The following is a 13270-nucleotide window of genomic DNA, read 5'->3' on the forward strand; positions in this document are numbered from 1 at the left end:
TGTGACTAGAGCTGCCGTGAGCATTGCTGCCGAAGTTTTGTGCGGACACGTTTTCGTTTCTCGCGGGTGCACGTAGACCCAGGAGTGCAACTGTTAGGTCACATGTTCAACGTTCCGAGGAACCTCATTTTAAAAGCTATTTCTCTCAAAGGCTGATGGGTAATCCTAGCTTCCTTTCCCACTTTGGTTAGGGCCACGTTTCCACGGTTGACCTGCTAGGCTTTGCTGAGTGCTCTCAACATGGGGGTCTTGGTCTAGAATGGCAGTTTCCAGATGTTTCTCTCAGGGTCTTCAGCATTGCAGAAACGCCCACGACTGGGGGCACCTGGGTGGCTCGGTCTGCTGAGTGTCTGACTCCGGGTGTTGGCTCAGGTCATGAGCTCACAGTTCGGGAGTTCGAGCCCCGAGTTAGGCTCTGTGCTGGCGGTGGGGATCCTGCTTGGGATTCTCTCTCCCCCTCTCTCTCCGCCCCTTCCCTGCTTGCACTCCCTCTGTCTGTCTCAAAATAAATAAGTAAACTTAAAAAAAAGAAAAGAAGAGCCTGGGACTGCAGGGACGTGGCCCTCGGTGTCCTGAGGTTTGCTGTGGCTCCCAGCTCCCGCTCAGCCTTGTCCCGGCCAGTGTGGCTCCCACAACGCTAAGGGCTGCAAATCAGAGTTAAGAGATCCAGCCCCTGAGGATTCAACGGGCTTCTCCCGTTGGGAATATCACTCGTGCCTGCCAGAGCTGAAGGAGGCGGACCCCGTCCCACGCTAATCATATTTTGCAGACATTGGGTGTTTTCCCTCCTCAAGGGCTCAAAGGTGTCCATCTGAGAACCGAGTAGTCACAGACACTTGTCACATGGTGCCTGGAACTCTGCCTAAAACGGTAGGATCTATGTGCTTGCTTGCAAATGCCCAGTTCTGATGCTATGGACTTTCCTAGGCCATCCGAGTCAGGAAGACTCAGATATCGTTTTAACTCTGCCTCGGAGCCAACTGGCCGGCTCTCCCGGGACCCGTCGGCCTGCTGTGCCCTGCCCGGAGGAGGTGGGGTGTGGGACCGCGCCCTTTCGGGCCCCCCGGCACCCCCTGGCACCGAGATGTGGCTCTCTCTCCTGGCCTCTCTGCTGCAATTGCCGAGGGGGATGCGGTGGGGAGAGGTCAGTCCGCAAGCATTTCTTGAGGACTTCCGTGGGGAGGACCACAAGGACTGCAGTTCTAGGAAGGAGACGAGAAGGAAAAAGATGTGTTTTCCAGCCACCTAGTACACAGGAGCACTCTCCAGGCCCATTCCGTTTTTGGCTTAAAAAAATTTTTTTTAATGTTTATTTTTGAGAGAGAGAGAGAGGGAGAGAGAGAAAGAAACAGAGCGTGAGCAGGGGAGGGGCAGAGAGAGAGAGCGCCGCGGAATCTGAAGCAGGCTCCAGGCTCTGAGCCGGCAGCACAGAGTTCTACTTGGGGCTTGAACCCATGAACTGTAAGATCGTGACCTGAGCCGAAGTCCCACGCTTAACTGACTGAGCCACCCAGGTGCCCCCCCCCCCAATTTTTGCTTTTAAAAAACAAATTCAGGGGTGGCTGAGTCTGGGTGGCTCAGTCAGTTGAACGTCAGACTCTTTGATTTCAGCTCGGGCCGTGATCCCAGGGTCGTGGGATTGAACCCTGCGTCGGGCTCAGAGCTGAGCGTGAAGCCTGTTTAAGATTTTCTGTCTCGGGGGGCCTGGGTGGCTCAGTAGGTTGGGCTTCCGACTTCAGCTCAGGTCATGATCTCGCAGTCCGTGAGTTTGAGCCCCGCGTCGGGCTCTGTGCTGACAGCTCAGAGCCTGGAGCCAGCTTCTGATTCTGTCTGTCTCCCTCTCTCTCTGCCCCTCCCCTGCTCACATTCTGTCTCTCTCTCTTGAAAATAAACATTAAAAATTAAAAAAAAAAGACTTTTTCTCTCTCTTTCTCTGTCCCTCTCCCCACATTCCCCTGAGTGTGCACATGTGCGCATTCTCTCTTTAAAACACACACACACACACACACACACACACACACACAAGTTCACTAGTCTGTAAGCTTTGCCAGGTAATCACTTGTTTCCCCATTTCCTTTTTGAAAGTGAGTTTCAGAGAAGGCTGCTAGGATCATCTGACGGTGCCTTGAAGGAGAAATGACATCTTAACTCATTCTCAAGATGCTAGTCACGTGGCCGCGGCCAGGACTTCAGAGAACAAGGACCTGCTTTTGGAAATGGCTCTCCTGTCGGATCAGCACATCACTCCCCTTGATGCCCAAAGGCTTCGGGGAACACGTGTGCAATTAGGTTACAGTGTCCCTTGCCCCCAGCCCCCCTCCCCGGCCCCAGCTGTCCAGCCCATGCTGTATAATCATGGCTTAAATTACCGGGGCTGTGTCTGGAAAGAATCGAAGGGTTTGACCTTCAAGAGGCAAGCCTCCAGGGAAGAGGAATTTCTATTTTCAGGATGTGGATAATGAGCATCAGGGGTAGGCAAGCCCCGCTCCAGGATCCGTGTCTTTGTGCAGCCGGGCAGAGTAGGGCGCCCATGCCCCTCTTTTGCCCCCAAGCTACCACCCCCCACAGATGGCATCTATGGAGGAAGCCTGAGCAGCCGCAGGGTTCGGATGAAGGAGAAGGACGCATGTCCCAGGTGGCCACCAGGGGTCAGTGGGGTGCCGGGAGCGGGCGTTCCCAGAGGCAGGGCAAGCTTCTCTGGGTCCCGGTGACAAGGGACTTCACCTCCCCGGCAGCAGGCAGGCAGGGTCCACGTCAGGTTGGAGGGAAGGCACCGGACCGCTGGTGCCAATGCACCGCCCACCTCGGCCGGGTCCGGCCCACTCTGTTTGCTTTGGGAACGTCCCAAGGATGCATCTTAGCTTTTGAAAGAGGTGAGAGTGGAAAACATTGCACAACATCAAGCCCCCGGAAAATTGTGTACACACCCATCCCCTTGGCTTGGATCCTGCTTGTCCTGCTGTCCTGCTCCCCAACTTCAGAGCGCCAGGCCTCTCTTCCTGACTCCCAGAAGTTTCCCTTTGGGGAACTGCCGCGGGCGGCCTGACGTGGCTTTCCTTCCCTTGGATCAAGGCTCCTACCAGTTGCCCCCGGTCTCCGAACCAGTATAAATGAGCAAGTAGGCACAGTTGGGTGGGGTGGAGGGCCGGCTGCAGCCTCAGGAAGGGACAATCACGGCAAGCATCCAGGATGTGGGGTTGGCCACTGGCAAGCAGGCCAGAGGCTGCTTTGGGCCCAAACCGGAGCTGATGTCAGCCAGAGCCTCTGGAATGTTCCTAGCCACGATTTTCTGTGTGGCAGAGGCACACAGAGGGGCAGAGGCAGCAGGGCTGTTAGATCACATGATAGGGGCCGAGAGGACCACACGCTTCCTTTTGGTACCCGGGGGGCCCATGGCAAACCTTTCTGGCAAAGCCGAGTGGAGAACTCTGCCAGGCTGAAAAGGGATGGGCTGTTCTGCTTCCCGTCCCTTCCTCAGGTGAAAAGTTGGGGTTTTGGAATCCGGGAATTACTATGTGTAGCCAAGATGCCAATTTTTCTCTTGGGTAATTTTCAAAATTGGAAACCGGTATTCTTTGCAGGGAAGTCGACAGAATCACGTGTGGATACCAGCAAAAGTGTTTTCACCCCCACACGATAGACACTTATTTGGGGGAAAACAACCTCCTGGTGTGTGTTCACTTGGGGGTGCTGGGGGCGGGTGTCGGAAAGTTCTTCAGCCAAGACGCAGTTCCCAGTCTTTCCCTAACTCCTCCGTGGTTGGCAGGATAACTGCCCCCCAAATGTCCAGGTCATAATCCCGGACGCGGGCGAACACGTTACCTTATATGGCAAAAGGGCTTTGGAAGAAGCTTAGGAAGCCTTAAATTAAGGCCCTTGAATGGTGAGACTATCCTGGGTTATAGGGGCGGGGCCGATGTAATCGCCGGGTTCCTTTGAGGAAGAAGGAGGTAGGAAGGTCAGAGACGTGACAATAGAAATAAAGGTCAGACGAAGATCTGAAGTCCTGTGCGACTGGCTTCGGAAGGAAGAGAGGGTCTGAGCAGAGCAATGCACATGGCCTCCAGAAGCTGGAACAGGCGAGGCAGGGCAGCCTCGCTGATCCATCTGAAACTTCTGACCTCTGGAGCTGGAAGACAGTAAATCTGGGCAGCAACAGGAACCTAATACGCTGACACGAAACTCAGCTTTGTTCTTCCAAGGGCCGGGGAAACAAACCCATCTTCTTAGGAAGCCAGAGACGCCATAAGTCAAGGTGTAAAGTAAGATCTGAAAGTCGAGGGAACAGTGTGCAAGCCTGGGCGTGCAAGGAAGTGTGGCAGACATCAACAACCCCTCCCAACGGATCGCACCCTGACAACGCCGGGAGAAGGGTGGTTCCGTTTTCCAGACGCCCGCTTTCCTCCAACACGCACGTGGACGCACATTATCTCCCTTTTTCAGGACACCTAGTATTTGTCCATTGAGGAAAAAAATGTTTTTTAAGTTTATTTATCTTGACAGAGACAGAGACCGCGTGGGGGGTGGGGAGGGGCAGAGAGCGAGGGAGGGAGAGAATCCCAGTCTCCAGGCTATCAGCGCAGAGCCCAATGTGGGGCTTGAACTCACGAAACTGTGAGATCATGACCTGAGCCGAAACCAAGAGTCAGATGGTTAACCGACTGAGCCACCCAGGCGCTCCTAGTATCTGTACATTTTTATTTTTATTTATTTTATTTATTATTTTTTTTTACATTTATTTATTTTTTGAGACAGAGCACAAGTGGGGGAGGGGCAGAGAGAGAAGAAGACACAGAATCCAAAGCAGGCTCCAGGCTCTGAGCTGTCAGCACAGAGCCCGATGCAGGGCTTGAACCCACAAACCGTGAGATCATGACCTAAGCCGGTCAGACGCTTAACTGACTGAGCCACCCAGGCGCCCCTATCTGTACATTTTTTAGAAAGTGTTTATTTATCTTTGAGAGAGAGAGTGTGAGCGAGAGAGGGGCAGAGAGAGAGAGGATCTGAAACCGGCTCTGTGCTGACGGCAGAGAGCCCGAGGTGGAGCTTGAAACTCACAAACCCTGAGATCGTGACCTGAGCTGAAGTCTGACACGCAACCTACGGAGCCACCCAGGCGCCCATTGTATTTGTACATTGTTTTGATCGAAAATGTGATACGCTAGGGGCGCCTGGGTGGCGCAGTCGGTTAAGCGTCCGACTTCAGCCAGGTCACGATCTCATGGTCTGTGAGTTTGAGCCCCGCGTCAGGCTCTGGGCTGATGGCTCAGAGCCTGGAGCCTGTTTCCGATTCTGTGTCTCCCTCTCTCTCTGCCCCTCCCCCGTTCATGCTCTGTCTCTCTCTGTCCCAAAAATAAATAAAAAACGTTGAAAAAAAAAATTAAAAGAAAAAAAAAAAAAAAAGAAAATGTGATAGGCTAAAAAAGCGATACGTTAATTCACACTAGAGTTCTAATAACTCATTGGTTTTTCCCGCCCACAGTAATTTGCATTTGAAAAAGAACAAGCCCACAGAACAGAATACAGACCCCAAAGAACAAATCCAGGGGCGCCTGGGTGGCTCAGTGGGTTATGCGTCAGACTTTGACTCAGATCATGATCTCACAGTTTGTGAGTTTGAGCCCCACGTCCGGCTCAATGCTGTCAGAGCACAGCCCACTTTGGATCCTCTGTCCCCCCCCCTCTCTCTCTGCACCCTCCCCCCTCAACATACTGGTCTCAGACTCGGGACCTCTGGGTCGGTGAAACAGTAGATTTCTGGGAATTCACCCAGTTTGTGGTACTTTGTGACAACGACCCCACGAAACTAGAATTGTCTTCAGACGTTGGGCAGACATTCGAAAGGAGTGGAGTGGGCGTGGCCTGCAGGCCTCCACACTGAGGGCGTTCCAGAAGCTAATCACCCTGTCAGGGAGCTAGAATCAGCAGGCCAGCAGGTGAGGGGTGGAAGGCAGACCCCAGAGGAGACAGGTGTCCCCAGCCTTAGCAAGGAAACCCACGAGGACAAGGAGGCTGCCCGAAGGATAGAGCTAAGCTGATCCCAACCACGGCAGAAACAGAAACTCTGAACACTCCCTGCGAGCAGCCAAGAATCCCGTGTGACCAGTCCGCCCTCCCGGATCTCCACAGGCGGCACACCCCACGACCCACAACACCCGGCACGGTCACGAGCATCTAGGAAACTCTCAGAACGGAAAGCCACATCTGGGACTGTCCTAGAACACAAGTCTTAAGGGGAGTTTGTAGAGTTGCACACCTCCCCTTCCCTGCCCTTGCGGCCTCTCAGGCGGAAAGGACTCAAGGTCAAGGGAGGCCTCGAGGCTCTGCAATTCAACTTGGGAGCTGCAATGTCCCAGGGAGGATGGAGGGATGGTGGGGATCCTAGCCTAATAAAAGCAAGTCATGTGCCATCTGGCGGCCTTGGCCCCACGTTTCCTGAGAGCTGGAGCTGGGCCCAGTGAATGCCTGCTTTCTTTCTCTGAAGCAGAAGAGAGGCTCTCAGGAGTGTCTCCCTGGGGAGGCTGCCTGGGGGAGGAAGAGGTGGCTGGGAGAGATGGAAAGGCGGTCTCTCTGACCTGTGAGACAGGTATTGCCTTCAAGCCGAGCTACCCGGTGGCCATCTGGTCAGATCAAGCCTGGTGGGCCTTGCTGGGCACGGGGGCTGGTTGCTAGGACTAGGCTTGGGGGAGGAAGCCTGGAGAGGGCTTCAAGACGTTTTCTTTCTCTGGTTTTCTTTCCCATTGGGGCAGGCCACCTACCGGGTCAATCGATAGGATACTCAAACTTTATCAGCAAGAGGCCTGTCTTCCCGGCCGGGAGGCAGGACTCCTGGATTTACTTCTCCGCTCTGTTGGGAATTGGTTTGACAGCTAGGGCAAGACCCTTCACCTCTCTGGGTTTGGGTGCCCCCGATTGTCAAAGGGCCACAAGCATCTTGTGCTTGCCCAATCCTGTCTCTTGGGCCAGGGCTGCTGATGGGTGAGTTTCTGCATCAGATAAGGTTCTTTAGAGAGAGGCTGGGGAGAGGCGGCCTGGGAGCCGGGAGGTGACTGACAAGAATGAGGGGGGTTACAGCGGGGGCCGTGGAGGTGAGGGGGGCAGGAGAAGAGGCGCCAGGGAGGACAGAGGAGCCATTGTGCAGACTGGAACCCGGGCCAGAGGGCTTTGCCCTTCACCTCCCTCCCACTGGGCCCCCGGAGGCCGGATGAAGAGCCCAAAAGGCTGCCCCGCCTCCCCTCGCCCGCAAGGTTTCTGGTCAACCCCGCCTCCACCCGACTCCCTGCGACTCCGGCGGGGATCCAGCCTGGGGCGCCTGGAGGAAGCGCGGGACCCTGTAGCAGGCGAGCTTTCTCACCATGGACTCATGCACAGCCACATCTTCCCTTCCCTGTGCCTCAGTTTCCCACCAGACTCCAAGGTTTAAAGCAGCGGCTCTTCAGGCCTGATGGGGGAAGGGGGAGGCTGGCCTGGCCTTCTCCGTAGCCACCTCCCTCCAAGGCCGAGATCTCAGGGGGAAAAAAGCGCGTCCCGCTTTTTCGAAAGCGCCTAATCCAGACTTAGACCCTAGCCTGCGCCGGAGGGGAAGAGCGGGGACGGAAGGGCGGGAAGGGGAGGAGGGGAGGAGGGGAGCAGGGGGGAGGAGCGGGTGGGCTGGATCAGGTCCTCAGGCTCCCGCACTGAGCCTCCTCCTCCGCCGCCGCCGCTCGCGTCCCCGCGTCGCGTGACCGCGGCACTGCGGCTGCAGCGCTGCCCTTCCCGTGCCGGTTTCCTGCGGAGTGGGGGTGGCGGGCCCGGAGGTTCAAGACCAGACCGCGGCCGCGGCGCTGCGAGAGGGTGATGGCGCTCCAGCTCCCTCCCCACGTTCTTAGTTTTACGGAGTTTCTCGACCCTCGAGCGCATCGCTGAGTCACTTTCTCGGAACGCGCTCGGGACGCTCGGGACCCAGCCAGGGCCGCCCGGGGGCCGCGCAAGGCGGAAGCGCGCACCGCTGCGACGCGCGCCGAGCCGCGGGTCCCCGGGCCCGCGCCTCCCTCCTAGCCGGCGACCGCGGGCTCCGCCCCCCGCCCCCCCCCCCAGGTGCCGGGAAACCGGGGCCCGCTGCCTGCGTTCCCCGGAAGAGACCCCGCGGAGGCGTGCCCGAGTTGCGACTTTCGGGGGCGTTGAGAAGTGCCAGGTGTGCGTGGGCCGCGTGGCTGCGGGTGCGGGCGCGCGAGCCCGCAGCAGCCTGGGCCCGGACCACCTCCGCCCGCTACAGGCGTTAGGCCTTTCCTAACTTTGGCCTCACCTGGTCAGGGCACCTAGTCGGCTTTGACCCCTTCCTCCTCCGGGTCTCCGCAGATAACCCCCCCGGGGACTCAACTCGAGTTGGTCGCGGACACGTTCAGGTCAGACACTTTCTCCTGATATGTATGTGTATCTCTCACGCACGCACTGACACGCGCTCCCCGCTCTGCCTCCGTCGAAGTGAAGGTTCCCCCGGCGCGCTTGCATCTTCCCACTGAGCCAGGGGAGGCGGCGGGGGACACTCCGCCGCGGTTTGGCTCTCCGATCCCGACGGGGACCCCTAGACCTTGTTCACACCTCACGGCGGGTGAGGGGCGTGGGACTGGATCGCCTGCTGCGGGACAGCTTCTCTCGCCCCGGTGAGCCTCGATGGTTTCCTCTGGGGGAAAAGATCCAAATTTTAAGGTTCTTGACAAGGCCCCCTCCTCCGGACAGCAGCCACCCCACCCCCCCACCCCCATCCCCACCCCGGCGGGTCCCCTGTCCCCTCCCCCCGCCCCCCGACGGCGCGCCTGACTGCCGTGGGCTCGGTGGCTGCGCGACTGGGCTGCCGCGCCGGGAAGCCAAAAATAATCCCCCGGGGGAGAACGGGCGCGGCAGCAGAGACGCCCCGGCACAGAGGAGGGGTACCCGGTGGGGTCTGGGCCTCGAATTCCGGGGGGCTGCGGTGGGGCGCACGAAGGGGGAAGATCCCGGGGTGGGAGGTCGCAGCGCCCAGGGGCAGCCGAGGGTCTGCCCGGAGCCCCACAGGGGCGGCTCGGACTTCGGGCGGCGCGGCGAGTTCGCGCGGGGCCCGCGCTGCGCGTTCACCCTTGCGCGTCCGGGACTCTGAGCTCGCGGCCGCCGCTCGTGGCCGGACCCCGGGCTCTGCGCCTCGCCGACTCCAGCCGGGCCGCGGCGCCGCCTTCTCGCCGGTCGCCCAGTCTGAGCGGCGGACGCGCGCGCGCGCGCGCGCGGCCGGGCCCCGAGATCCGGCCAAGCGTCAGCGCGGGGCCGAGCCGCGGGGGCCGACAGTGCGGGAGGCCGGGGGCGGGCAGGCCCTGGCCGCGCCAGGCGCCGGTTCCACCCCCGGGAGCGCGGGGGAGCGCGGGGTGTGGCCAGGCCGGGCGCAGAGGCACAGCGCCCTCCCAGCGCGGCGGCGCCTGGCGGCGAAGTTGAGCTAAAAGTTTGAGGCCAGAGGCGGCGGGGCCCGCGGAGTCCGCGTTAGTCCGGCGCTCCGGTCGTCGCTCAGACGTGAGGCTGAGCCCGGGACGGGCCGAGTTCCGCCCTCGGCCACTGTAGGGAACGGAGGTGGCTCCTCCCCAGCAAACCGGACCGACTGGGTAGGGCCGCCCGCCCTGCCTTCTCGCCGCTCGTGGCTCCTGGGCGCCCACTCGGCGCTCGGCTGAGGGAGGCGACGGCCGGCCGCGGGGCTCGGGCTCGGCCCTCGCGCAACCCCGGCGCGGCTCCCACGAGCAAGGCGCGCGTCCGGGCAGCGTCGCGGGGCCCCGGGAGGCGCGCGCGGCGACCCCCGCCGCTCTGGAGCTCGCGGTTGTGGCCCCGGCCCGCCGGGGGTGGCTCGGGGCGGCGATCGCTCGCGCCCAACTTCGCGCCCCGCGATGCCCGCTCTCGTTCTGGGATTTTTACGCAACCGGACTCCCCTCCCTCTGGCAGTCCCCGGGGGGTGAGGAGCTGGTGCGACCGACAGAGCCACGGGGCTGTGCCTCATCGTCGGGCCGGAACCCGAGGCCCCCAGGGAGGAGAGTCCCCAGGAAGAGAGACCCTTCGCCTCTGAGAGTGGAGGGGGGGGGGGGGCTCAGTTCTAGGACGGGGGCGCCCTTGGTGGCGCCAGACCTCGGCTCTTTGGACCTCTCGGAGGACTAGGCGATGCCAGAGAGCGCGGCTCCCCGCGCGCGGCCCGAGGATCTAGCTGGGCGCTGCCCATCTCTGGGGGCCGCCCGGGACTCCGCCAGCGCTGTCTCCTCTCCCTCAGATCCCGCAGCCACAGGGGATGACGCCGGTACCTCCGCGGCCCCGACTCCGGGCGGGAAGGGCGAGCCCCTCAGCCCGCACCGCGTCGCCCGCCTGGGCGGCACCGATAAGGAGCTGAAGGCAGGAGCCGCCGCCGCGGGCAGCCCCCCAACGGCGCTGGGGGCGCCCTGGCAGCTGGAGCCGCGGGACGAGGTTATGGATCCAGGTTTGTGGGGTCCCGGGGGGGGGGGGGAGGGGCTGAGGGTGGGTGGCCCTTCCGCCCTTGCCAGGAAGAATGGCCGGAGTCAGCTGGGCAAAAAAAAGAAGGGGCTGGCTGGGGGACAGTCGAAACACTTTTCCCGACGAGGCCAGAAGCTGGCCGGGTGTGAGCCAAGAGCCGGGGTGGCAAGGGCACGGTGCTCCCTCCCGCTCCCGGAGCTCCCCCCTGGAAGGCCGCTGCCTCTGGCGGGGATCTGTTGGATCAGTTACCGGGGGAGTTCATCAGGCCCCACGTTTCCACCCCGAGTACCCCTTTTGTGATCCGCGGCCCCCTAGTGGCCGCTTGGGGACGCGGTCTTTTGGGGTTTGTTTTTACAGCGGGCGGCGGCGGGAGCCTGCTGCCCGAGCGGTGCCGCGTGCTGGTCCTGCTAAACCCGCGCGGAGGCAAGGGCAAGGCGCTGCAGCTCTTCTGGAGCCACGTGCAGCCCCTGCTGGCCCAGGCCGGCATCTCCTTCACGCTGATGCTCACTGGTGAGTGCCTCCCCGAGGGGTGGCAGGGAGCAATCCCGGCCACTGTCCCCCATACATACCCTCGGGGCCACCCCCTCTCTCCACAGAGCGTCGGAACCACGCTCGGGAGCTGGTGCAGGGGTTGGAGCTGGGGCGCTGGGACGCGCTGGTGGTCATGTCTGGAGACGGGCTGATGTTCGAGGTGAGGCCCGCCCCAAGAGACTGGGTGTGGGTGGTGGGGGGCGGGGTGCCCCCCAGGCTGAGGCCACCCGTGCTCCAACAGGTGGTGAACGGGCTCATGGAGCGGCCCGACTGGGAGACTGCCATCCGGAAGCCCCTGTGTAGCCTCCCAGCTGGCTCCGGCAACGCACTGGCAGCTTCTTTGAACCATTATGCCGGGTGAGAGCCCAGGGTCCGAGGGGGCCTCAGTTTCTCCTCCATGCCACCCTCCTGCCAGGTTTTCTTTTCTAAGTCCCCGTATCCCAGGGTAACTTCTGTTCCCTCTTCTCGGGAGCCTCCACGCTGTGTTCCGGGGCCCTCTCTCGGTCACTCCAGCTGGCTGCCTCCACCTGCCCCCTCTGTCATTCCTACCGACTAACTCCCTAGGGACCCGGTGTTGCTTTGCCTGCCTCGAGTCCCCAGGCGGCGGAAGGGGAGGATGCGCGAGGGCTCCGGCCTCACTCCCTCCGACCTCTCGCCCCCCGCAGCTACGAGCAGGTGACTAACGAGGACCTCTTGACCAACTGCACCCTGCTGCTGTGCCGCCGGCTGCTGGAGCCCATGAACCTCCTGTCACTGCAGACCGCCTCGGGCCTGCGCCTCTTCTCCGTGCTTAGCCTGTCTTGGGGCTTCATCGCTGATGTGGATCTGGAGAGCGAGAAGTTTCGGCGCCTCGGGGAGCTCCGCTTCACTCTGGGCACCTTCCTGCGCCTGGCGGCGCTGCGCGTGTACCGGGGCCGACTGGCCTACCTCCCCGCAGGAAGGGGGGTCCCCGGGGTGCCCGCCTCCCCTGCAGTGGGCCGGCAGGACCAGCAGGGCCCCACGGACGCGCACCTCGTACCCCTGGAGGAGCCGGTGCCCGCGCACTGGACGGTGGTGCCGGAGCAGGACTTCGTGCTGGTGCTGGCGTTGCTGCACTCGCACCTGGGCAGCGAGATGTTCGCCGCCCCGATGGGCCGCTCTGCCGCCGGCACCATGCACCTGTTCTACGTGCGGGCGGGTGTGTCTCGGGCCACGCTGCTGCGCCTCTTCCTGGCCATGGAGAAGGGGAGGCACTTGGAGCAGGCCTGTCCCTACTTGGTGTACGCCCCCGTGGTCGCCTTCCGCCTGGAGCCCAAGGATGGGAAGGGTGTGTTTGCCGCCGACGGGGAGTTGTTGGTCAGCGAGGCTGTGCAGGGCCAGGTGCACGCGAACTGCATCTGGATGGTCAGTGGCTGCGCGGAGCCCCCACCCGGCCAGAAGCCTGGGCGGGGATCCCCTCCAGAAAAGCCCTTATGACTCCACGGGCCTTGTCGTGCCTTAGCCTGCTTGGTCTACTCCGAGCTCAGGATCCTCTCCCCTTCCCCCAGGACCGGAGGGCCTGTCCCCAGCTCGTGTGGTGGTGGGGAGGAGGAAGCGGACCCCTGGAGAAGGTGGGAAGGCGGAGGACTTGCTTTGGGAGGCCGGGCTCTGCCTCCCAAAGGCCAGAATGAGGCTCTGGGCCAGGAGCCCAGCCGGTTGCCCCCCCCGCCCCTGTTTATGGGAGCCAGTCCCGTTTTGTCCTGGGAGCCCCACCCCATGAACCAAAACACGAATAAAGCGACCCTCCCAGCCTACTGGTGTTATTCCAGGTGTTGGGGGAGGGAGTGGGGTCTAGAACTTAACGTTCGCGATGCCCAGTGGTGCCTCCTGGATTGGACACGGCAGGATACTGACCCCTGCTAATAGTCATTTTGGTGGTGGGCACGGGACCAGGGCTAGTCCGGGTTTTCCTTTTTTTCTTTTTTTGCGGAGGTTAGGGCCCTGCCCCAATGATCATCCGGCCTTTGGCCTGGGAGAAGCCAGGGAGCTCAGCCAACTGCCTAACCCCGTATGGAAGACAGACACTCAGATCTAGTGTCTTACCCAGGGCCACACAGCCAGTCAGTCTCCGCAAAAAGGGAAAACGTCTCCGATTTCGGGGGCATTAGGGAAATTGGCCACAAAGTCAAAATGGGAGGTAGTTACTCCCTTTGGAAAGGAGTCTTATCCCTCCAGTGAGGGCTCTAGGGCTCCCCCAGCCTCCTCCACCTCCTCTACCCTACCCTACCCCTATCCCACCATGGGCAGG

General features: G+C 61.2%; 1 protein-coding gene across 2 annotated transcripts; it reads left to right on the plus strand.

The window, feature by feature from the left end:
- Positions 1-6561: 6561 nt before the first annotated feature.
- SPHK1 (sphingosine kinase 1) lies at positions 6562-12776 on the plus strand. 2 transcript variants are annotated; one of them, XM_060645308.3, is made up of 6 exons: positions 6562-6586; positions 10256-10459; positions 10831-10983; positions 11070-11164; positions 11246-11361; positions 11670-12776. In XM_060645308.3, exons 2-6 carry the CDS (start codon positions 10450-10452, stop codon positions 12457-12459), a joined length of 1164 nt encoding a protein of 387 aa, XP_060501291.1. In that variant the 5' UTR covers positions 6562-6586; positions 10256-10449; the 3' UTR covers positions 12460-12776. The 2 variants fall into 2 exon arrangements, with proteins under 2 accessions (XP_060501291.1, XP_060501290.1); XM_060645307.3 differs by lacking the exon at positions 6562-6586 and adding an exon at positions 8488-8642.
- Positions 12777-13270: the final 494 nt, after the last annotated feature.

This window comes from Panthera onca, chromosome E1, assembly GCF_046562875.1.
Source record: "Panthera onca isolate mPanOnc1 chromosome E1, mPanOnc1 haplotype 2, whole genome shotgun sequence".
Lineage (NCBI taxonomy): Eukaryota > Metazoa > Chordata > Mammalia > Carnivora > Felidae > Panthera > Panthera onca.

Coding starts and splice junctions, on each gene's coding strand:
- SPHK1 (XM_060645308.3), top strand. Junction 11,165..11,245: donor GAGACGGGCTGATGTTCGAG/GTGAGGCCCGCC, acceptor GTGCTCCAACAG/GTGGTGAACGGGCTCATGGA. Junction 11,362..11,669: donor TCTTTGAACCATTATGCCGG/GTGAGAGCCCAG, acceptor CGCCCCCCGCAG/CTACGAGCAGGTGACTAACG.